Genomic DNA, 25,359 nt, shown 5'->3' with positions numbered 1-25,359 from the left:
GTTACACAATAAGTAATAGTAATATTTGCAGGATTTATATATTAATAGCGATTCTTTTAATTAACTTATATATTGTGATTGTGGTTATTTTAATAGATGAACTCCTTCACTTTAAAACACTGTCACTACCATTGGAAAAAGGAAATCGGTTTAAAGCATATAATAGATACATTCTCGTATAACGAAATACTGTTCCTTACACTCTTGTTGGTTTGTCATTTTGCATTGTATTGTGAAAGCTAGTTACAAAAACGCATGATCCGCATGCCCCTTAATCACTCTTAAAATACAATACATATATAGGTGTATATTCATAAAGAATTCTCACAAACGGTTAAATCATATTCAGTTCTATCGAACACTTTTAAGCTTAATTCTGATCTGGAAATGCAGAAAGCACGAACATTCAATCAATCTATCAATCTATAAACATTTCATCTACTTTTGGAAGCGTTTTTTATGGTTTTTTTTTTTCATTTTTGTAGTGTGTTGGGTTCTTTGCTGGCAAATGCTTTAAAAAATCAAGGGGGACCAAATCTATTCCAATCTCTGCTCTGCTCTTAAGGTTATGCTTGGTTAAAGGTTAAAAGAGGTTCCATTCATTTTGGGGGGCTATATCTGGTTAAATAGGTTTCTTTTGAATCACATTTCGAATTTCTAAAGATTAGTTGATTTTGTTTTATAATTTAACACATGTTGCTACAACAATTTAGGTATTTTGAAATTAAATTGTACTTTTAACTTGTGTTCCTTTCTCCGCTCTAGTTTCCACTCCCTGTTTCTTTTCACTTCTTTTCCCCGAACTCTGTCTAGATCCTGTCCTCTGCCAGTATCTCGTTGAGCAGTCGATTGAGGCTGTCCAGGCCGGTGAGAAAGCCGCCGTCGGGTCCATGGTGAACGGGGGCCACGGGCGGAGTGGGTAGCATGCTGCCATTGCGTGGCACAAACGCTGTGTGAGCAAAGTCAATGAGGCGAACGTCCACAAAGCACTGCGAGTCGTCTGTGGGTGGCGCCGACATGTCCAGCGACTTGGAGCCATGCTGAAGCAGTGCAGAATTACGCTGTTGCGGCTCAATGCCACCGCTGTTGTTGTTCTCCCCCTCAGCACCGGCACCGGCACTCCCACTGCCACTGCCACTGGAACGACGCTCCAGTGAATCCAAGAGTATGCCTGCCATCATGGAGTTCGCAATGTTCTCACAGCTGCGCTGCGGGGCCGTCTTTGCGGGCGACGAGACGGTGGAGACGGGTGTCGAGGTGATCGTAGACTTTTTGGCCTCCCTGGAGTCGCAGTCATCGTGGGCAGCATAGTGTTCGTCGTCGTCTTTGCAGCGCAGACGCTTGACAGCTCCCTTTACCGATTTGAGGGACGAGGCGCTGGAGGAGGCGGGTGAAACCAGAGACCTGACGGTGCCGCCGTTGGAGACACTCGAGTTACCGGCAGTGTGTGGAGGAGAGGTTGGCTCAGTCCCGGTGCCTGCTGATGCCGCATCGAACGATTTGTAGCGCTTAAACATGGCCTCTGTGGATCCAATGACGCTGCCCTCATAGTCGGAACTGGCATCGTCAGAGCTGTTGTTGCCTGTGAAAGAAATGAACTGTTAAACATCTGGCAACATTGGAAGATTGTCTCATCCTTACATGTCTGTCGACCGCTGGCCACGGCCTTGATCTGCTCGGACAGGCCGGAGAAGTCATCGCTGCTGTTGCTGCTGTAGTTCATCCAGGAGTCACCGGAATGTGGCGATGAGGTGGCCACGTTGGGCAAAGCTGGCTCTGGATCCAGGAATACTGTCTCTTCGGAAATTGGAATGAATGCGGGTGCGGGCTGCACACTGCTGCTCTGACCCTTGGCGCCCGCCGATTTGGCAGCCGTGACGCCACAGCTGCGTGGCGGTGGCATAGCAGCCGGGTGCGCCTGCTCCTCATCCTCTTCCTCGTCGGCGGTGGTAATGATGGCCGACGACTGCTTGACCCCTCGGGCCGCTGCTTCCCCAAAACCGCGCTTGTGCAGATGGCGACGAGTGGCCAGATTCAGCAGACCGCTGGAATCGTTCGATGCATCAGCATCGTAATTGCAGGCATCTCCACCCGTGCTGCTATTGGTGGCCGAGGCATTGCCGCTGTCAGCAGCCACCAGGTGCAGGTCCTCATCCGTGTCATGGGACTCCAGTTCGTCGCCTGCCTCATTTCCCGCCTCGTCCTCGTCTTCGATGTCGTCATCATCTATGCTGTTCTCCGGATGATAGTCGAAGGCCGTTGTCGCGATGGTCGCCGACTTGGGGGCCTCCGGCCACTCATCCAGACTGATCGATGGAGGGTAGGCCATCGGATTCTCCTCGAAGCCCTCGTAGACAATGAGCAGGGAGCTGATGTGGACATGGGAAACATGGAAAGTAAGTCACAAAACTCTCGGGAAACCTGAGGAGTGCTCGATCTTACCAGGAGTAGAATCTGTAGCTGGACTGCTTCTCAATAACTCTGCGCATCTGGAGCAGTCGCTGCAGGATCTTGCGGATCACGCGGATCCTCAGCCGGAAGCCGTTGTAGAAGAAATCATGAAGGGCCTTCTTGAAGCCATCCTCTTTCAGTTCGCGGCCCCAGTACTTGTCCCGCTTGGCATACTGCTCGAGATCGGCCTGGTATGTCTGCATGCCGCAGAGTCGTACACCCAGGGAGCCCGATGTGCTGGCCGCGCACTTGGCCATCTGCTTGGAGCGCTTCTCCGCCGAGGCATCGTCCCCGTGCTGGCGGGTGCCCATCTTCAGGTCGAGAATGCAGGGATTGCGGAACTGCGAGGTGATGTTCTCGAGCATAAGGAAGTCTGCAAAGGCGAGGGGTTGAGTAACGATTCCCAAGACAGAGATGGAATACTCACATTGCTTGTTGGAGTTGTCAAGTTGGGAGATGCTCTTGATCACGTCGGCTGCGTTGCCGTTCTTGTGGACCTTCATTCTGTAAATGTATTCCCGTATAGCTGGTTCTCATTCATGGCTAATTGATTGATTGACTTACCTAAGCACTTCGTCCCGCTTCCTCTTGGAGGCGCTCATCTTGCGGACGGGCACGGCGGCCGCGTCATCCCGGAAACTGGGCGAGTATCGCTTGTCCAGCTTAATGCCTCCCATGCTGGTGGCTTGCATGACGCCTGGAATAGATATAGAGTCGGGACCGGGACGGCGATTAGTGGATTGTTGCTGAGCACAGGCGTCGCTTGATCTTGATCTTGTAGTTGTATGTAGTTTAGCATCGAATCGACACGACAGGACAGTGGGGTCGGGTTAGGAGTTACGTTAGGCGAATGTATTATATGGACGCGGAGGCAGCGGAGCAACAGCGGGCTGGCCCCTGACTTATGCAAAAAGTTATCCAAACGAACTAGCAGACAGATGGATAGAGTGGATCGACAGTGAAACAGACAAGGCCACATTCAAGTGAGCAAAACTCATCCTCAGACATTGATGGAATGATTTCTATTAAACATCAGACAAAAACAGCAGTGTTCCCACAGACATTCGTATGATTATGTATCGTAGTTGTAATAATAAAAAAAAGTTATAGCCAATCGTAGACCTAATCTAGGTCCAGTGAGTGCAAACAGTGAGAGACTTAACGAGCCAACGCAAGGACAGGTGCAGGAGGAGCAGGGGGAACAGGAGGCGGTATGGTACTCAAAAATGAATTTCATTCAAATTTCCCTTCGGTGGATGATGGTTTTTGGGTGCCCTAAACTTAAGAGTAAATTAACTTAAAGGAAATTGGAACATCTTAGCTAACATAATCGTATTGTAACTGGATTGTATCGTACTGTAGTTGTAATTGTAATTTTAAATTGTGGAGTGGTAATTAACATAGTATAGTAGGTATGTAAAATAGATAGTAGATAGAGAGTTTTATTCATACAAACCCTTTTCGGCCATTGTCTTGCTTTCGCTTTGGCTCGCTTGCATTTCTAATCGGCTGTGAGAGTCTCGGAGACGTGGAGGTCAGGAGACAGACAGAGCAGGGCCGATCGGATCGGTTAGGATCGGTAGGGAGACCGATACGAAGACGGAGACGGAGACAACGGAGACGACGGCGACGGCGACGGCTACGACAACAACGTTCGAGGGGAAGATGCAGGGGCGGCACGAGCACGAGCACGATGTGCGTTCTGAACAAACACATGAAATAAAACTCGATTTTGTTTGTTGCATTTCGGATAATAAATTGGAAAAATTGCAATTTGTTTTGGTTTTGTTTGTTTTTAAAGATATTACTCTCTCTCTCTCTCTCTCTCTCTCTCTCTCTCTCTCTCTCCGGTTCGGATCAGTTCGGTTCGGTTTGGTTCTGGTTCTGCTTGGATATTGCTTGGGTCAGCCAGCGGCAGATCTCGAGATCGGTTCTGTCAGTCAGGCACCTCGAACCTTTGGATAATACGAGCATAGAGCGTATGTTTATGTAGTGGCAAGGGGCCGACCCACGACCCCCGACCCAGTCACCTATAGAGTGCCCGAATCGAGGGTGTAGTGGCTGCTGGCCTTACTGGTTATTCATTCAATTTCAATTATTGTAGAATTTTTGCAATCAAAAATTGTAAAATTGTACAATCTGAATGGGGGATTTCACAGTTTGCAGGTGGTTTACTTTTACGTTACTTTACTTTTACTTTGGAGTGGCTTGTCTGGAGTTTTTTTTTTTTATTATTTTGCGACTTACCCGACTTGCTGTCTGTTTTTCGGTTACTAACTAAAAGGTTTTGGTTTTTTATCATAATATTCTCTGGTTCTGTGGTGGTTCTGGTTCTGGTACTGGTTCTGGCTTTGGCAGATACAACTTTTTTTTTTTCTCTTTTATTTTCGTATCTCGCTTTTCGTATTACAAATTCGTATTCGTTAAAGCTATGATTTAGCTACATATTTAGATGTATTTAAATGGTTCAGTCTTTTCGTCAGTTTTTCATTTCATTTTTTTTTTTCTTTTTTTGGTTTTCTTTTTTGTGCTCTGTTTTATTGTATTTCCATTTCAGTAAAAAAACTTACAGACTATGGATGTATCACATATTTGTTAGGTTTTTATATGTAAGAGAAAAAAGATACTTAAAATAAAAATGATATTCAAATGCGACTTTGGCTTTATCTAAGGACGATACAAGAGGATATAACGCATATTGTTTTCGTTTTCTTTTTGTTTGCTTTTTCATCGTTTTTTGCTTGCTTGTTTTGTTGTTGCGAGTTAGTACAGAAACAAAAGTTCGATATACATTCTACGATATATAGTATGTATGTATGTGTGTGTGTATAAGTGTGTGTGTATATAGCAAATTGGCGATTTCGAGACTCAAGACACATGACAAATCAATTGCTTGGCGCGATTCAAGCCGTATTCAGACTCGCTGTTCATTCATTCATTTTGTGATTCATTTACTGTTATTATTCGTTTTAATTTCGACTCGATTTCATGGATATACTACATATTGAGTAGAACGATTCGGTTAGTTGTTTCGAAACAAAAGATCAAATGAAGCGCTTCGATTGAATCGATAAGTTGGTAGTTCTTGAACGTGTGATCGCTGCGATCTGATCTGTGATCTGATCTGATTGGGGGGTGGCAATAAAGGCCGGTATCTTACCTTTGTATTTGGGCACAAACTTCAGTATGTCCTGCGGAATGTTCTGGTAGAAGTCCAACTCCCGCAAGTTCAGGGGCTTGATCACCGTCGACTGGTTGAGCAGCAACAGGCGAGTGTGTCCTCCGACCTGCAAGAAAGAAGCACCGAGTCCGACATTAAATACTAACATCCACTGATCCACTTTTCCAAATTGTGGCAATTTTTCAACTATTCCACCGTCCAGGCCCGCCCTGACGCGTGTGCCATAGCCATAACCGATGGAATCTTATCGCCTCCTACGTCATTTCTCGGTCTTAATCTGTGGAAGCTCAAGTGCTCGGACAGCGAAAGTGCGAAAAGTCCATTGGAGCCTCGAGCGAGTGCCGGAGCTTATTTCTCCATAAGCAGCGGGGAAACAGCACAAACAAAAATTCATATCGCTGCGATATGAACACTATCTCCAGATAAGGGGCAGAACGACTGAGATATCAGTCATCTGCAAATGTCATTTGTTTCTATTCATTGTCAGGAAAATCACATTTGGAATACGTCCCTACCCCATAGTGGCGAATGCCCGACAGTCTCCGGTAGAATCTCGCGGATACCGTCACCGGCGTCATGGAGGCGCTGCGGTTTCGCTTTGGGAAGTGGGGCGCCAAGCGCTCGAAATCGACCAGCAAGCAAGGAAGCAGGAACACCACCGCGGCCAGCAGCAGGTCCATCTCCCGGGCTACGAACGCATCACTAACTTCGTTAGCCAGGCGCAGGCGGACCACCAGGCACATAAAAGCCAAGTCCGTGGCCTTCGACCAAAACAATTACATGGTGGCTGGGGGCAAGGCGAAGAAGAGAATGTCTAACGCGAGACCGTCTAACGCGGATCAGGTCATCACAACAAAGCGAGGCATGACAGTTGTTGAGATGATCATGCCAATTAGGGACTCACTGGAGGGTAAATACAACTGTAACGCGCTGCACGAGGGCCGCAAGGTGCTTAATGAAAAAATGCGGGTCCACGTGGACACGCTATTCAACATGCTGTTCTCCGCTACGTCGCCCTTCTTCCAGAAATTCCACGAGAAGCGAAATTCGACGGACCTCAAGCTGGGCGAGTGGCGGAAGAATGCCGCAGGTCTGAACGAGCGCGTCATCACGGTCACCGTCGCCCTCAAGGGCAACGTCGGCCCCAAAGTGGCCAAGGTCACCGAGACGCAGACCCTGCGCGACTGCACCCGCCCCGGCCAGCTGTACTCCATCGATGCGACCAGCGTCAATGCGGATATTCCCTATGCGGACTCCTTCATGGTCGCCATGCACCTGTGCCTGCGCGGCACCCCCGAGGGGCACACCAAGATCCTGGTCCTGGCCCAAGTCAAGATCGTCAAGCCTGTGTGGGCGGTGGTCCAGTCGTTCATCGAAAAGCACACCTACGCCGGAGTCGAGGAGTTCTTTCAGTCCCTCTACAGTGCGCTGCTCAGGGATCAGAGGCGAACCACGACGCTGCCTGCCAGCGGTTCCACTTATTAGAGCGGACAGTTTCCAATAAATACACTTGCAGTTTGCACTAATCATAATCGTAACCGTTTGCGTTTCCTTGGAGGGGGTACTAACCTGATTGGAGAGCGGATGCAGCGCCACTTCATCTTCATTTTCGAGGGAATCCTTGCCGAGCAGAGAGGAGGCTTGCTTTGGCTTGCCGTCGACGGACGCCTCCGAGCTCTGCCTTAGCCACGATGGATGGCCCTTGGAGCCGCCGGATACCCCAGATACTCCGTCTGAAGCAGCGACTGTGTCCAGCAATGGCTGCTGCTGTAGCTGTCTGCTGATGTTGTTGTTGCTGCCACTTCCACTGCCACTGCCACTGCCACTGCCAGTGCTGCTGGAACTGCTGGTGTTGCTGTTGCTCACCGACAGCTGCTGGAGATTGGCGGTTACCAGGCTGCTGCTTGAGCTGGTGCAGGTGCTAGTGCTCCTTGGGTCAACAACATGGTGCTGCTGCAGCTGCTGCTGGGGAAGGTGCTGATGGTGATGGGGTGTTGTGGGAGAGACCGACGTTGCCGTGGAGCCTGGCTGCTGTAGGAAGTTGGAGCCGCTGGCGAACTGCAGCTGAGACTGCAACTGGCTTAGGCTGGTGGAGATTTGGGCAACCAGTTCCTGCTGCTGCTGCTGTTGCTGCTGTTGCTGCTGCTGCTGTTGCTGTTGCTGCTGTTGATGTAGATCACGTCCATGGATGCGCTGTTGCTGCTGTATATTTGGAACATGCTGCTGATATGACGACAAGTCAGAATCTCCCATGCCCCAATCCCCCAAGAAATATACCATTCCCTGCCGCGCGAATCAGTGTAACGAGCTCTGGTTCTTCTCCTTGTGGCTTCTGCTGCTGGTTTGCCCGCTCGACGCAGTTCACTCTGATGCGGCTTTGTTCTTCTGTCTGCAAATATAGATCATAAATTCCGTTACTAAATGGGCCATGTTCGCCGTAATCCCCATGGAATCACCCACAATCTGACCCGCTTGATCGGTTAATCGCTTTGATCGGGCACTGAACCGGTTCCGACACTGCCCCCGGGGGCCTCGGGCTCCCCAGCGACATCGGAACAAGTGCATTCTGACTGCCAGCAGGCGGTAAGCCGGGTTCAATGTCATTTCCGCCACGGAACACGCACGATCCGGAGAAACGAATGGTTCCGAGTCATGCCACACGCGATCACGGCATTTCTGTTCCGGTTACAATTCTGATGCAATTTGCGCGAGGGCATGCGACAGTTGCATGGAGATCTACTGGAAAGCCGTAGGGAACAAGGAACAATGGTCATGAACACCTCCCCACAGATCGAATAGCAAATCAGCTGAGAGATCATTCGCTCTGTGGATGACTGAATCATTCGATCCGAAGCACGCCTATCTCTCCGACAATAGCAATCAAATCGTTTAATGAAGCGTATTTATAATGGAATACAATTGGGATGCGCGAACGGGGGGACTGGGACGGGTAAGGGAACTCAATTTTTCAAGCGTGTGGCACGGGCATAGGTACGGAGCATCTGTAGATCGTTGATAGGATCGCAGACGCAATTGCGTTGCAGACAGGCTCCCACCACTCTCCACTCTCTCCCTCCATCTAATCGGAACTGCAGACGTCATAAAGATAACAAAATCTATCTTTCTCTCTCTGTCTGTGTTTCTGATGCATATTTGCCTGCAATTATTACCTGCACCGTGTTTACCTGGGGCGTCGGGGCCCAGACCTAAGCGGTATAGATAACTTAGATATGGCCACAGATCAGATAGTAACTACTGTGCGGAACGACCCTTCGCCCGACTTCTGGGAACCACAAAGCGATTAAAAACAACTGCGACTACGACTACGACGCCGGCCATTCTGTTAGGTTCAAGCGGCGATGATGAGGTTCATTAACTTGAGTGATTCATGCCGCTGCCGCTGGCGCTGCCGCTGGCGCTGCCGCTGGCGCTGCCGCTGCCGCTGGAGCTGCCGCCACCGACGGGCATTGTCTTGTCTACGCGAAAACAATACGGAGAAATATTATCGCTTTTCAAGAGCTAAGGCTACTACACAAGTTATTTTTAACGAAACCCTTAAAATAAATCATTTATTTACTTGTTTTTTTTTTTTCAATATTTACAGAGTTTCGGGGGAAAATGTCAGTCTAAAGACACACTCTCGCTCTCTCACAGAGCTACACTACTGGCCAAAGTAATAGGTACACGCTTATGAGCTTTCTTTCACGTCCTATAAAACTTTTCTAATAAAAATAATTAAATAATCTAATTTACTTTTAGTTTTCTAATCTACAATAGACTATACAAATATTTTATCATCATTATCAAAATTTTTACACTTTTTTCTTATAATTTATAATCTTTTACTAGTATCTAGTTGCATAATGTCGGCCAACATGTTTTTATACCCGAATTGGATCACAGGATCACTTATGCGATGTACCGGCTCAACGATATGCCAAGAAAAACAGCCTCAGACACCTATACACCGGCCTCCGTTCTTAACCATTTTCTTTGTGTACCGGAAGTCGAATTCTTTGCCTTTGGGTCGTTGTATACAGCTTCTGGAGTGATTATCAAAAAGATTTATTTTTGTTCCGTCTCTCAATAATATATTATTCCACTTTTAAGACCCATCTGTTCCAGACCATACCAAATGATTTTCAACGACTATTTGCCTCATCTTCAAATTTTATACTCGGAGTAAGGGAACTTTTCGGACTATACGTCCTGTTAAGTCTGTATATTGAAGTCTCCGATGAGCCATCAGACCTGATTTTTCTGTGACAATTTGAGCGTATATGGCCTTGGAAGACATGAACTGATCCTTTTTTGCAAGACTGATGATGCCTGTTGTTTGTAAAGATTTCTTCTTCCATCCTCGATTTTCAATAAGAACTTAGATCTTAAAGCATTCTGAACAAAAAATACCGAGCGTCCAAGACTTTTCGAAATTTCAAGGAGAATTTTCCTTTCTTTTTGAAGATTTATGGAAAACTTATTTTCTTCAGCAGTACGGCCTATTTTTTTTACCTCATGTACTTAAATATGAAAGAACTCAATAAAAACCAACAAGCCTTTGACCAAATCCTTATAAAATCCATTAAAATTTATAAATAACACCAGTGTATTTTATAAAGATGGTTCCACACTTTAATTTTTGTTTTAAATATTTGGCAAGACTGTAACCTTTCAAAATATAAACAATTGGCATCCATACATTTACAAAAATTCGAGCTATTCCATAACAAACTAGCACGACACCGATGTACTTTTTTTTTGGCCAGTAGTGTATTTTATGGCCAAGCTAATCGGGCAATTAATTGCATGCGATTAAAGATCGATATTGAAGATCAAGTCGAGGCAGCGCTATACAGATCAAGATGATTCAGCGTAATCTAACCTTATCAGAGAGCGGAAAAAACTGTGGGGAAATGGGAATGGAATGGCATGGAAAAATGGCAATCAAACAGAGCCAGAAATAAACAAAGGAAATAAAAAAGGAGGTGGAAATTCATGCATGTGTACTATATATTGCGACGCAAAAACTATGTGTAGAACTCCCCCAGTCAGTACCCCAGGGGATGCTCCACATTCTCAGCGTGTTGTGTGTAAATATGTACATGTATAGCGGTTGTACATATGTGCATGCATGTATATAAGGTGCCTGAAAGTGGGTCAACGCACAGACCTCGCAGACAAAGACCGACACTGAAACAGAGAGACCCAAAACAGCTGCAATTGCGACGCGGAGCCAGACAGAACAGCGCTCTATCGGAAGATATTGCTGCCCGAAAGCATATTTGCATGGCAAATCAGAGAAGGAAGTAGAACGGAGCCGATTATACATAGCCATCGATTATATAGCTATGACAACACAGCGAAACAATCCAGTTCCCCATTCCCCATTTACGAATTGATTAACTTTGAGGAAATTCCGCAACATTCTCAAAACGTAATGCGAATTAAGCTAGTGTATTCGAAAAGGTCTGGGCACTGAAAACAAAAATAAAATGTGCAAATTGAAAGCTAAACAAACAAGTAGTGATATCAATTAAAAAAACACATTCCCATGTTTTTGTTGACATTTCAGACACTAGACAACGATAGCCAGACAGACATTCAGTGTCGGTCGAAGAACATACTCGAACTCCCCTTGATTTGTTGGCAGCACAAAGAACAGGTAGAGAGAAATAGAAAACGAGATGGTTAAGAAAATTGTAAATGGTGTAGGAACTACGAATCGAGGCGAAGTCGTAAACCTGACCCGCATGCAAATGGGAGAATAAGCACAGAAAAGGAGGCCTGCCTGCCCAGATCTGAAGCGTAGCCCCCTCCCTCGGTCCCTCGGTGGGACCCGAACTCTGCCCCACTGTTCTGATAAGACAACGAAAGGCAGATTAAGCGGAATTCTGCGAACACTTGGCAACAACAAAAGAGCATTCAATGAGGAGCAATTCAAAACGAAAGCCCTGCGATTATAGCTTAAAGGGACTGGTGACTACGACTATGACTAAACGAGAGCTAGAGAGAGAGAGAGAGAGAGAGACAGAGGGAACAGCAACAACAGTTATCATTTGCGAGTGTCTCGTCTCGGCTGCTCGTCGGCAAAACGAAAGCTAAATCTTGCCACAAACAAAAGCGATAAAAACAATAGGCGGAGAGCCACTTGAAACCGGACAAGTACAATGGGTATTTTGTGCAACTTAAACGGCAATTAGTCATACACGTACGATCTACAGGAGCAATAGCAGTTTGAATGGAAAAATTTACCAGCTTTGGACGGGGATTTTATATACGAGTGTTTTTCGATTATACCATACCAGTTTTGGGGCAGGTTGATTATAATATTTCGCATATCAAAACAAAAAGCAGCTGTGAAGTCGATATCTAAGCGAATTACGTGCAAAAAATACGATGACGAGGAGGAAAGAGGCGGCCACTACGACACATCTCGCCAGCATACACGCACACATTCACACAAAAGCAGACGCAGAGATAAAACGTATTCAAAACAAAAGATTAACACAAAACAGATAGCCAAAAGACGGAGAAGAAGAAGCAGTCCAAAAACTCTGCCCCGAACGATGACGTCGCAAGCAGGGAGAGAGAGAGGAAGAGTCTCTCTAGCTATTTTTACAGTGCACATACACGAAAAAAAGTTAAATAAAATTCACACGCACACATACGACTCCCACAAATACACACACAATCGGGGCTAAAATTGCTAATCGTTTTTTGGCTGCGTTTCGTTGCAACAAATTTACCTTTTTCGAGACAACTCTGGTTGTCCCCAATGTCTTAGAATATTTTTCCAATTTCCAATTTGTTGGCTTGATTTTCATTCAGTTTGCATTTTTCACGGAGAAAATCTCTCACAAACACACACGCACACAAACACTTGCGTGGCTCTGGATATGTATACGGTTTTATGCTTCTCAATTAAATTTGATTTCTCACATGCGCGTTTCAGCTTAGTTTGCACTTATCACACACTTTTTCCACCACGATACTTTAGCGCGCACACGTCCGACTCGAACAACTGTAAAGTTTAAACAAAAGGCCCACAAAAATGATTTTTTTCCCTAGCCTTATGGTGACTACAGTGGCGAGACTTGCGCCAGAGCGAGAGCACGATAGATAGTCGCAGCACTTGTTTATCGGGGTTTTTCTGTGAGCGCAAGCGAGCAAGTTATCTGTGCAAGCCTCCCGATACTTTGGTGAGCAGAGAATATTAATGCGAGGGGAGGTTTTGATGCTCTCTTTCGTGATGCATTTGTGTGTTCCGAGTTAAGGTACGTGGGAATGCCGCACCTTGTATTATTATACTATGGCTGCGCAGCGCTCTCTCGCTCTTCCGCGTCCTACCAAGTTGGTAGTGTTGCCATTTAAGATTATTTTCAGCTAGATTTGGCTTATTTTAAAACCAAATTGAAATGCTTATATCTTGAAATCTAGTTTTTAAGCTTATACAAATTTAGGACAAAACAATTTTTGTTTTTGATTGTATTGTAATATTTGATCATTTTTATCGAGAAATCGAACATAAATCATATATCTTGGTCGTGTTTTGGTATATCATCCAATTTTGTGTATAAATGTATGTTAGTTATTCGTTGATAAGTTTCTGTCACACTACAGTATGCTCATGTTTGCACATTACATACAAAAAATTAATTTAAGAAGTGGTTACGCAATGTGCCAACTGACCCCACAAAATCGTACTGCTGCTTTTGTAAGGCAAAAATTGGGGCCATTTTCACTTTTTAGCTTATTCTAGCTTATTTTTTCACCAAACTAACTTATGGTGTCTCTCGAAAATTTGACAGCACTGCTACCAACAGCCAGCTCTTCCATAGTCTGGGAGTTCCCCCTCCCATGACATCAACCGCCTGTCATATCCAGGCGAACCAGATTTTCCATTGAGAAGCCAACACGCTCTTGGGCCACGTTAGGTGGTGACCCCTCTGACAAATCATCGCGGTGCACGCACCAGAGCCCCGGATTCCCTTGCAGAAATGGCCAATTTGTGGGTCAACATTTGGCAAAGGATTGCCAATCCAGACCCAATCTTTCCAGCCAGCTAGAGCGCTGTCCAAGATTCCGAGAAATAAATTCAATTGCAGACTAATTGTGACAGAAAACAATAAACAATAGGAAATCTCTTAGGCAAACTGTTTTTTCCGTTAATCTCCGGCCCATTGTTTGTCCAATAAAAAGTCCGCCGCAAATATTTGTTGACGGAAGCCACTGGGGGCCAAGAGCCGGGCGGGCAGCACCTCTCTGGCACCTCCCTGGTTTCCGGATACCTCTTACGGAACGCAGAACAGAGCGCCCTAATTAAATTACGGGGACGGCACCCAAAAAAACAACGTGAACAGCTGCTCTTGTTGACAAACGACTCGACGTTTGCCATTATCGTTCACATCTTATCGCAAAATATTCCATTAAACATCGGCAATCTATAGGCAGATCGGCCGGTAAGGAGTGGAGTGCGTCGAGGTGATATATTGATACTCATTGTCTGGAAGCTCTTGACAAGGAATCAGCTGTGGATCATGGGGCTTTCAGCCTTTCAAGTGTAGCGATCGATCGGTCGATACCATTAAGAACTTGAGCAATGACATCAGTTATCAAATTTTTCCATACAATTCCCCGTCCGTTTGACCGCGGAACCTAGCCCATCGCCATCGCAAATGTCGGGAAACGCTCGTACATCTACACCGCACCGTACCTCGTACGGGAATTGCAATTGGCTAAGGTTATTATCGAAAGTGTTTACGGGGAATGTCGTAGCTATAAAATAGAGAACACACAGCAGCGAATGAAAGGAAAATCATCGCGTGAGCTTCCGTGGCGTCGTCTCCATTTGGCACATACGAAAATAAAACTCAAAAGGTTTCATTCAGATTGGAAAATGGCAAAAGTGACGCAACACCCGGATATTTTGAACATCAAATACAAGCAGAATAGATTGCAACGAAAAGAGCAGACTTGTCGAGATACTCGTGTACTGTGTCATGCCCCACTCATAACCGATAAGAGCTACATATGATGGGCCCCATCCTCTAAGAGCCGCCTACAACCCATTCCCACCCAGTTTTCTAACTCGGCTCGGAGTGGTGTTGTCAGGCCCAATCCCAAAGACCCTGTGGCGCCCCCATAAATAATTTATTCCAAGCGCTTTATGCTCTGCCCATCTGGAGGAGGACGAGAAGGAGGATGGGAGGAGGCAAGGCCATTCATTGTCAAGGCTCTGGGCAAGTAAGTGGGCGCCACACCGCTTGACGCTTCCATTGTTCGTCGCGCTGCCATCCTTGACATTGACTTTGACTGCAGTCGAGCGAGGCCTGGCCCGACCTTCTCTCTTTGTGGAAGGCAATGCCTGCATATATGCGTTAGTTCCGTCCATAGGGCATCTAGAATGCAGGTCACACTGAAAGCCAGGCCTGGGCATGATCACGACGGACAAACAACAGTACAGTAGCTCTTCAGTAGATTATAACGTAGTTCCAGATTAAGTTTACCTCCTGCACGTGCCTCACTCATGCCTGGCCAAAACCTCATTCCTTACTTGATTACTGTGATCGCCTCACAGATTCTTGAATATTAGAATACTTAATTGACTGTGGAACGCTTTCAAATAATCCTATATGATTGTGGTCTCGGCCAATGTTTTTGGGCGGAATTGTCACTCGGCAAATATATGACTATTCCACATTTTACTTGTGTGTGTTGTCGCGGCCTGTTCCGCTCTTGGGTGGGGTAAATACGATTCAGATGCTTCCCGATGATGCCGGATTACTCATCCGGCAGGGGCTTCTAGTGGGCCAATTTGGCTGACAGGCGGCCGGCAGCTAGAAGCCAGCAAGGGAAGCTGTCACTCAGGCAGCATGTACTACTGATGATGATGTTGATGGTGTCAATCATTTTCAGAAACTTGTACGTTTGTAATAAGACTATGTGTAATTGGCGACAATCAAAACGGAAGCAGATATGTATCCTCGATTGGTGCTGGATGGGAGTCGACCTTGAGCTGGAGGCTGGCGCATCCGCATCCGCAACCGCTCTGCCGCGCCAAGGACACGCGCTGCACCTAAAACTTTTCCCATCATCGATTTTCCTGCCTCTGGGCGAGATAGCAAGGACATAGTGGCTGGTTTGTTTCTGTGGTTGGGCTTGCATTAGAGCCCACTCCTGCGGAATCGCAATTAGACGAAAAGCCATGCGTGCAAGAAGACAGTTTTCTTGGAGCCACAAGAACCAGCCACCACGTCACTCCACAGAAGTAATTCTCGATAAGCGCATGCAGATATATTCGTACCTTACATTCCTATCTACATAGACGAAGTTCCAGTCCGTGCCTGGCCGTCTGCTGCGTTATTGATAACTATTATTGAAAACACGCGCCCGGCGCTCGTGTGATTCCAGCTCAATTGGAAATACTCGGAGACATAAGTGCCACAACAGCTGCGTCAACAGCAGTTGGGCAATTGAAAATTTACAACGACAATCAAATGAGTTATTCATCATTTCTCCAGTTACCTATGATGAAACAGAGTTTGTCAGCTGATTTTCATTTGCCAGCGATCAAAACATTTGAGCTGAGTGGATGGAATGCCTTTCGATAGCAAATAACAGGCTCAAACAGGCTTCGATTAATGATCGATAAAAGTTAAGAAGCCACTCTCTGACATGGTTCGATGAAAGAAGGACAATAACTGAAACCATCACGCCTTCGATAGCAGAAATTTTTCGATTAATGGTCGATCAAAGCTGAAAAGCAAAAAAGAGACAGAACATGTTTCGATTTGATAAAAGATGATCACACAGAATGACTGTCTATGAGAATCTCCTCTCGCTCTCTTTCATTTCATAAGGATATAGAATTCAAATTGAGCCAGCACATTATACAATTCATCCGAAAGCATGCCAAAGGAATTATTTGAGTTTTGTGGCATGCCAAAAAGTGAATTTATTTAATTTCTTTTTAAATCAAGCATTTATATTTTAGGCAGTAAGTCGAAGACATACGTGTGTCATCACAGCATTAAGCATGTTCATACATACATATGTATAGTGTGGATTAACTATACTATGTGGGTACGAGACCATGTGCAGCAGGTAATGTAATTCTGAATCGGACACAGACAACGCGACCCGACCGTGACATTGAAGTCCGCATATAGAAAGGTAAGCAAAAAGGCATTTCATTCGTCGCTCGAGAAGCGAATTCCCCCAATGCTATAAATTTTACTTTTTCGTACTATGCCAGGCATTCGCCAATGGGCGGGAATCCGATTTATCTAGAATCGAGATGCTCTGAGTATCGACGGGTTCTCTTTTATTTTTTGTGGGAAAGACGAGACGTCACCGGTTACCGGAACAATGGCCACGAGCCCCCGCCGTGATCGCTGGCGCTCTGATGACCGAATCTTAGAATACGTTTCCGCGTTGACGGGTGGGTCTGACGGACGGGCGGCCAAGAGAAGGCGTTGCCCAAACAGACTGGCGCAAGGCGAGCCAAGGAATGTTTGCCCCTGACAAAGAAAAAGTTTGCCGGGAGCTTTTCATGGGCAATTCGAAAGAACGTGGTCACTGGCCACTGACCACGTACCACATGCCATCGGTGTTCCAAACGATTCGGCGGCTAGCACTGACCACGCCAAATTGTGGGTCGTGTCTCGTTACCAGCTGTTGCCATCTGACGGGGATGTGGGTTGTGGGATGTGGGCGGTGGGCGGTGGGCGGTGGGCTATGGGTGGGGAAAATATTTTGGCCCATTGCCAAATCAAAAATGCCGGCAAAATGATAAATGCCATCGCACCCTTCATGCCTGCCCCAGCGAAAAGAGTGAAAACCCTTTGGGAATTTCCCATTTACTCATCGATTTAGCGTACAACATGTAACAATAATCTTTTATCCGTATCGCTAACCCAGTTTATTGGGGATCCTTGGAGCCGTTTGTCTACGTTCAGGCAGCACACGCCAGAGAAAGTCATGACCAAACGAATGACCAATGTCAATGGCAGATGCTGAAGTCCGAGAAGAGCAAGAACCCTCTCAGAGATCAGTACGTGTGCCCCACATCAAAATATATGTGGACATGATTTTTTAAATAAAATTCGCTTTTTTCAAGCCTTGGTATCGGAAATGAACTGAAATTGCGCCGCAAGCAGAAAAAGAAAATCGGTCTCTCGCTATAAATATTGCCACGGTCCGTAGCCAGTCTATAATTGTACGAATTATATAAATATTTGAACGGCAAGAGCATTTGCACGGATTTATGTGTGTGCCTCCCGGCGACTGTGTACTCTTTGTACTGGCATTTGTCGCCGGAGGATATGGATATATAGATCAAGTTTAATTTAATGCCAAAGATAAGCGATAGAACGCTTACAGCAATCCAAAGGAACAGAATCGACGAAGTGGGAATTCCCTAACCTGGAAAGACGAACCGCACTTACATTTATGTCCACGAACAGGTTATCCAAGGGCATGTACCCCCTAACCGAAGTTCAATCAAACTCTTTCCACAAATGTGTCAAGAAATGAAAACAAAATGCGATGCGATGCGAAGTGTGAATTGCTAATTCGTGATGTTTCCAAAGCAAAACAAATGGAAGGCAGCCACTGGTCCGGGGATAGCAGAATGCCGTATACCCTATGTACTGTATCTACTCGTATCGGGTCTTGGCAGTCCCTTTTTATGCAGAGAAAGTCTCAGAGTTGATTGCTTACAATCTGAGGAAATGAAAGTGCAATGACTCACTCACTGGTCATGCCATCAAAGATTGAAGGGTAATCACCCACCAGTAATGACAACTTCAGTTTTAACGAGCCCCTTGTATGGGGTATTCCCATATAATTGCCATACAATTTATAAATATTAAACGAATAGTTATTCTGCTAACCAATTTGAAGGGAATTTCAAGCTATAGCACACAGCATCATAGCCCTACGAAAAAGAGTATCTGACTCCAAATACACGAATAATCGGAGCTAAGTATGGGTATTATTTGCAGAGAGTCAGACCACAAAAAGTAAACAATATTGTTATTCTTTTCAATTGCGTCAATGGGCAGATATCTTGGGCTAGGGCGGGGTGTAGGTAGACAACAAGTATTTGCCTGTCTTACTTGGCCCTGTCCGTCCGTCCGTCTGTGTGTTCATGGTCCGGTCTGATGTCTGGGCCACGCCAACACTGGGGGCAACAAATTGCATCGATCATAATCAGCTATAGGATCAGTAAACAGATCAGTGCGGCTCAGGCGTTATTCGCTTTCGGTTTCTTCCGGCAAACGGACGCTGAATACGTATTGTTTCTGTTGATTGTTTACTCTCAGTCGATTTAATGACACAAACTGAGAACTGTTAGCCCGGCAACAATGTTGGGAGAGGGCAGAGGGGTATGCTCTTTGAAGTGGATCTCCATCCTCAGATTTATTTCTGGGAAATGAGTTCTAGCCAATCAGCGGAATATTACGGGCATTATAAACAGGCGTCGCAGCTGAGAACCATAATTCAATCGAATAATAGTGGAATGTTTTCTCAGGCATTCGGACGATAAAAGTGTTCCATTGCGCGTTGGCTTTATAGAATTTCCCCAATTGCGTTCTAATTTCGCCCGTCTCTCGGCAGAAGGATTCGAAAAAGCTACAGTTACCGTTCACAGAAGGTGTGGCACGACATATGTATGTACATATGTATGTATGGTATGCACAATACATACCCGTAAATATCACTAAAAATTAAATATATTTTCTGTGAAATTTCTGCCGTAGCGTGACTAATGTCGCAGGTGACGTGACGTCGAGGGACCTCCGGTCCCCAGATTGGTTCGCCCATGGATGTATGAATTATTAATAGGACAAAAATGTGTGTGGATTCAAAATTCTTTGCAATTATTTCGATTCCCTCTCTCTCTGTCCCTACAGAGAGTCAAATCAATTAAATTTGATATAATTTGCCAACTGTTTTGCTTTTGTGGTTACAAAACAATTTCTATTCGAAATACTTGAGTTTTCAAATATGAAAGACCATTCTAGCGCTGCTCTGCCGGGCATAATCCACATAATTCCCCTTACTTTTTTGGTTCTGGGCCAAGTTTTCCCTCTGCCAGAGACGCTCCAAAGTTCAAGGACGCCTCCAGTCGAGGATGGCAGCAGCAACAACCGAATAATGGAGGAGTAGTTTCTGGGGAAATCAAATCTCATTTGCATAGATAGAAGCTTTGGCATGAGTCTAAGTTTAAGTTATTATCACGAACGAAGGTCGTCATCATCGAATAATCAATATTTACTCTTGCTTAATGCAGGCCAGGGGCTGGGCTTTTTCGCCAGAGGAAATTTATTGGAAAAGCGAAATATGTAGCAGCCGAGCAGCAGAGCAGCGGAGGCTATCTTATCACTCGACACTCGGCGGCGGGCTGGGCCGGGCTGCCATAAATAATCTGAACGAACAAAATGAATTGCCTGGAAGGCGATTTTCGCTGCCCGGGTGCTATTCCGATTTATGACATTCGCCAACTTATTTGCTAATTAATTATCAATTTTATATGACAGCAAGAGACTTGAGATTGCGGGGGGATAACCAATTAGTCGAGGAAATACATTATATTGTTGAAGTTTCGACCTAAACTTCGGAATTGTCGAGTGCTGTGCACTAGATGGCACATGGAGCGCCCCAAACGGAAAGCTGAACCCCCAATCTGCGACTTGGTTCCAGTTTCAATTGCCTCTCATCGGGTTGCATAGCTTTGCTTGATATGTTGTGCTAATTGCCGATACATCTACGACCCTACCAGAGCTGCCACAATCAGACACTGGCACGTGGCACGTGGCACTTTGGAATCAATATACCGTGGACCTTGACTTGATTGTGATTCTCTTTGGATCGGTTTTGTTTTGCTTCTGTCTGTTTGTTCCGGTTAAGGGAACAACAATCGAGCAAAACAAGACCAGACCCACCACAGCAACAGGAGGATTACAAGTTTAAGCAGAAATACTCTGACATTAACGGGTTGCGACCTGAAGAGACCACAGACTCGCGCAATAGTTCGACAATCGATGGGACAAGGAAAGACACACAAGTTTACACAAGTTTTTGTTATTTATTTGTTATGAGGTTTGATAAAACCACTTTCTTCTTATCCGTGTTCAATTAATGCCCAACAATGAAAACCAAAAGCCGACAAAGTTCTAGCCTAAAATGCCAGTCTGATATTCCCGGGAAAACAAAAAAATAATAATACAAATAAAACTAAAAACAAATCAACTGACACAGTCCCCAAAAATTACCTTTACATTCAGTTAGCTTTCATTCAGGAGGGTGGAATAAGTAGGATGGGACGGGACGGGATGGGATGGGATGGGATGGGATATGGAGAATATTTGAGGGATCGAGCTGCTTGCGTGCCTATTAAAATCGATAATTATAGTAAGCCTTCAAACGGAGGTGGGGAACTAGTTTTCATACAGGATCTATAAACCAGTATAGTGCCCATTCTGCGTACCCGGCATGTCACATATGTACATATGTATGTACATTCAATTCAGTTAACTTCGATAGATAGAGTGACCTTTGCACTCAAGTAGTTTGGGTCATACATTCAATTTGATCTCTTCAAGGATGTGGGATGTGGGATGGGATCGATATGTGGGCTGTGGGATCGTTTTGCTTACCTACACTTTTGTTTTCGCTCACAAAATTCGAGTAGTTGTGCTTAAGGGCTACCATACGATGTAAACAAGTTCTACGATAGAAATCTTGGATTGCAATATGTGTTTTTGTGTTTGTGTGTTTGTGTGTGGGGAAGGTTTGGTGTGGTGTGCTATATACTAGTACGACAACTAATTTGGATAGTACAAAAATATATATATATATGTATATGTATATATACGTATAGGCATATGCATAATCTATATGGTCTAGAGGCCGAGCAGACATTCGGACATGCCTACTGCGGCATACTCCGCGGGCTACGCCTGCGTCACAAAATAAACCTCGCCGGAGGATCCGACGACAACAGCATGTGTGTCCCCGGGGGCGCTGGTGCCGAGGCCCCCGGGGGCAGCGGCAATCATGTTGGACATGTCGGTGCCATTGCTAACGATGCTGACAGCGCCACTGAAGGCCGCATTGCTATTGCTGGTGGCGTCGCTTATCTGCGCCTCGCTGTGGTCCGTGCTCTCCACGTGCTGCTGGAGTCCGTCGATGCTGTCGTAGAGGGTGGAGCACTCCCCGCACTTGTAGAAGGGATCGATCACGTCGGGATGCTTGCGCTCCACGTGCCAGCGCAGGTTGGCGGCCGACGAGAAGTTCTTGCGGCAGTTGGAGACGCCGCAGCAGTAGGCCCGCTGTTGGTGCGTCTGCCGGTGCCGGTAGAGGATGGCCTTCGACTTGAACGTGCGATTGCAGATGGTGCAGATGGGGGTGTTGGTCTCGGCGTCGTGGGTCTTCATGTGCATGCGCAGCATGCCGGGACCCTTGAAGCTTTTCAGGCAGATCTGGCACTGCGGCTGCTTCTTGCAGTTGGCCCGAATCCAGTTGGTGTGCGAGTGCATGTGGTTTTGCAGTCCCTTGAACTGCCGGAACTCCGTGCTGCACAGGTGGCAGACGTACCGCCCCGAGCCCAGCGGGGAGGTGTGCTGTTTGATGAACTCCGTCACGAGATTGGCGTCGATCTCGTAGTTGTCGTCCGCCCCGGCAGCAGCTATGACGCTGGCAGTCTGGACCAGCTGTCGGGAATTGGCAGCCGCCAGCTTGCTGCTGATGGCAGGCGGACTGCTCTGATGATTGCACAGCTCCAATGTGACGGCGGTTGCCGATGTGGATGTGGACGTGGACTGGTTACCTCGCTTGGCCCGCTTGGGCGTGGGACTGGGGGAGCTGACGCTCAGGGTGGGGGTGCCCATGTTGTCGTCTGTCGTCGCCTGACTGAACTCGACCACGGCATTCTCCAGAGATATGCTTTGCAGCTCCATCCCCTCCATGTCGTCCTGATGGTGCTGGTGCAGCTCTACGTCATCCGCATCCATGAAGGCTTGCTCCATGTCCGCACTGGCCTCGCCATCTGCTGGTTCCAGGAAGGGTTGCTCGAGGTCCCCAGTGGTCTCGCCGTCTGGTGGCTCCATGATGGCGTAGTGCAGCTCATCGTCCATATCTCCGCTCAGATTATGCTGGTCCGCGTCGTCTGTGATGTATTCACAGTCGGGTGTTATGGTCTCGTCGGCCTCATCCATCAGGTCCTCTTCCTCCAGCTGGATTTCCTCTATGATAAATCTGTCCTCATCATCCTCGGTCTTCAAGTCGCTGTCTTCCAGCTGCTGCTGATCCAATTCATCGAAGTATTCGGGCTCCTGGCCTTCACTTTGGGTCAGGTCGTCGTCCATTAATACCTGATGCTGGTGGTCCTTCAGGAATTCCTGGTGCTGGTCTTCATCCAGGACGATCGTCTCGAACGATTGACCCTTGCTGTCGAGGCTTTCATAGACCTCTTCGAATTCCTCGTCTTCCACATCGCAGCCGTCTTCCAGGAGATGCACGTCGGCATCTGCCAGGGAGCCGGTTCCGTTGCCCATGTTCACCGGTGATGTGGTTGTGGTCACTGTTGTCACGCCCGTGGGCGCCATACTCCTCTGCGGCACCAACTGGACTAGCTGCAGCGTCTGCGTGCCGTTCGGCTGCTGGACTATCTGGAGGGTCTGTCCGTTGGGCGCCTGGAGGAGCTGTGGCAGGAACTGTGCTTGCTGGGCGCCCCCATTTCCGTTTGTCGTTCCGTGCGGCGCAGTGCTGATGATCTGCGCCAGCTGTGGGGCCACGATCTGGGCAGTTGTGATAAATTGACCATTGGGCAGCAGAATCTGCTGGGGCATCGTCCCGGCGGTTGTGGTCGAGAGCAGGTTGTGGGTGGGGGCTTGCTGGAGAGTTGGCAGTTGAATTTGCTGAAGTTGCTGCTGCAGCGTGGCTTGCTGTGGCGGTGGCGGGGCTGGTGCTGGCTCTGGCATGAGCTGCAGCTGGGCAGGAGGCGACGCTGCGGCTGACTCCAGGTGCCGCAGCTTGATCTGGCGCGACCCTTTCTTCAGCAATGGCTTCAGCTTGGGCTTGCTTTGGATGTGCTGTTGCTGGGCCATTTGCTGCTGGAACTGCTCCTCCAGTTGCTGCTGCTTGAGCTGCTTCTGCAGGAGCTTCTGCTGCTTGCGTTCCTGCTGCTGCTGGTTCTTCGCATTGGCCGACGACTGCTCCTCCATCGCCATGCGCATTGTGAGGCCTGTGATGTACTCGCGCAGCTCCTTGTCGCTGCGCTCGACGAGCGTCTTGAAGGCGTGATTCCGACTCACAGAGTGGACGCACTGAACACAGATCTTGTCGGGCCAGCCCTCGGTGGGCACTATTCGCACGCTGGTGCAGTCCATCAGCATCTCTGGAACCTTCTCGCTGAACAATGGACGCATTTCCTTTCGCTCAGATATGCAAAGGCGACAGATTTTGTCCAACTCCAGGGCTTTCTTGCGGTCCATCATTGATTGAGCGATTGAGTGTTCAGTAGGATTCTGCAAAAAAAGATCGATGTGAAAAAAGGCCTACAAGTTGAGCTAATCTTGAAAAAGAGGCACCGAGTACGGGTGCGCCGAGTGCGCCAGCCCAATCGCTTTTGTATTGTCCCTGGTCATTGTTATTGTCTGTACGCCTGTTTCCGCGCCAAATTTCATTAATTAAAAATGTAATCAATGGTCAGCTGCGAAATCAGCCTGCCGCTGTTAGGCAGCTGTTAGGAAACAACAGCACTGTTGAGAGCCGTTTCCTACTGGTCTGGTAGCCCTGCGGCCGCAACTGGGGCGAGACAGAGACAGCCATACTGTTATACACAATTTACCATCTTGGTGTTGGTGTGAGCGAAAAATCCTATTTTCAGGCACAAAAGCGAAACAAATACATAATCTTTGGTTTTGGGGCCCGAATTCAAGAAATATGAAGCAGCGCTTTCATTCACCTGCTACCGTACTCGATGCACACTTCACTGGAGATTTACACACGCGTAAATTGCTGTTCTTATGCACTTACCTGCGTTGTATTTATATAATTTGCGTAGCTCGCACCACATTCAATATAACAATTCCTCAAATATGGCCGCGTCACACAATTTCTGCATTAAGTTCACACATTTCTGTTTGTTTGTCTTTTTTGCACGCACAACACACCGATTTAAAAGAATGCCACACCAGAGGGTTATTCTGAGGCAAGTTAATCAAGCAACTAGATATCCAGGCAGGTATGGAATCTATACAAATTTAATGAATGAATTTCCTATTTCCCCAATCGCGGTGAAGGAGCTGTAAATGTCTCTGCGTTTGTCTTTCTCTGTGTGTAAGTGAGACGATAGGCGTGTTTGATTGCAGAGTTGCCAACTTGCTGATATAAAAAAGCACTAGCGGTAATATACCACTACACTTCAAGTAAAGGCAGTGAGATGATCCAGGTATAAAAACCCGCATGAAAAAAACGTTGAGCGAGAAAAATACAAATATGCTATTTTTAGACTTGTGGTCGATCTGGAATAATAAGTTGGTTAATCGGAATCGCACAAACTTATTGTTGTGTCGTGTTTTTTCAGACTAGATTGGTCTTGAAGTGCAGTGGAATACGACCAAAATTGCCGGTCAAAATATTATCTTTTGTGTAATTGAAAAACATTTCGTTTACCTTTCTTGCAATCCAAAAGCGGCAATGGCCTCCCTTCAGCAACC

The 25,359-nt window shown here is 46.7% G+C and overlaps 3 protein-coding genes and 1 long non-coding RNA gene across 6 annotated transcripts; 2 read left to right on the top strand and 2 right to left on the bottom strand.

The window, feature by feature from the left end:
• Window positions 1-287: 287 nt before the first annotated feature.
• Window positions 288-12,729, bottom strand: LOC117187939. 2 transcript variants are annotated; one of them, XM_033390934.1, is made up of 8 exons: window positions 12,379-12,729; window positions 7,202-8,021; window positions 5,612-5,738; window positions 3,016-3,148; window positions 2,879-2,955; window positions 2,443-2,824; window positions 1,642-2,369; window positions 288-1,582 (listed from the first exon to the last, which is right to left on the bottom strand). In XM_033390934.1, exons 2-8 carry the CDS (start codon window positions 7,910-7,912, stop codon window positions 810-812), a joined length of 2,931 nt encoding a protein of 976 aa, XP_033246825.1. In that variant the 5' UTR covers window positions 7,913-8,021; window positions 12,379-12,729; the 3' UTR covers window positions 288-809. The 2 variants fall into 2 exon arrangements, with proteins under 2 accessions (XP_033246825.1, XP_033246826.1); XM_033390935.1 differs by lacking the exons at window positions 5,612-5,738; window positions 7,202-8,021; window positions 12,379-12,729 and adding an exon at window positions 3,908-4,251.
• Window positions 5,801-7,170, top strand: LOC108159761 (protein Aster-B). Its single transcript, XM_017293319.2, has one exon. The coding sequence runs from the start codon at window positions 6,209-6,211 to the stop codon at window positions 7,115-7,117; it is 909 nt and encodes a 302-aa protein (XP_017148808.1). The 5' UTR covers window positions 5,801-6,208; the 3' UTR covers window positions 7,118-7,170.
• Window positions 12,730-18,843: 6,114 nt separating the features above from the next.
• LOC117187945 lies at window positions 18,844-20,966 on the top strand. Its single transcript, XR_004472397.1, has 2 exons — window positions 18,844-19,326; window positions 19,396-20,966. It is a non-coding gene; the product is annotated as an uncharacterized LOC117187945 (long non-coding RNA).
• On the bottom strand, window positions 20,933-24,968 carry LOC108158987. 2 transcript variants are annotated; one of them, XM_017291833.2, is made up of 2 exons: window positions 24,677-24,968; window positions 20,933-24,165 (listed from the first exon to the last, which is right to left on the bottom strand). In XM_017291833.2, exon 2 carries the CDS (start codon window positions 24,133-24,135, stop codon window positions 21,592-21,594), a length of 2,544 nt encoding a protein of 847 aa, XP_017147322.1. In that variant the 5' UTR covers window positions 24,136-24,165; window positions 24,677-24,968; the 3' UTR covers window positions 20,933-21,591. The 2 variants fall into 2 exon arrangements, with proteins under 2 accessions (XP_017147322.1, XP_017147321.2); XM_017291832.2 differs by lacking the exon at window positions 24,677-24,968 and adding an exon at window positions 24,229-24,318.
• Between the last annotated feature and the right edge of the window lie 391 nt (window positions 24,969-25,359).

The sequence above is a fragment of the Drosophila miranda genome, chromosome 3 (genome assembly GCF_003369915.1).
Source record: "Drosophila miranda strain MSH22 chromosome 3, D.miranda_PacBio2.1, whole genome shotgun sequence".
NCBI classification, from domain to species: domain Eukaryota; kingdom Metazoa; phylum Arthropoda; class Insecta; order Diptera; family Drosophilidae; genus Drosophila; species Drosophila miranda.
This window is presented reverse-complemented; position numbering and strand designations above follow the sequence as displayed.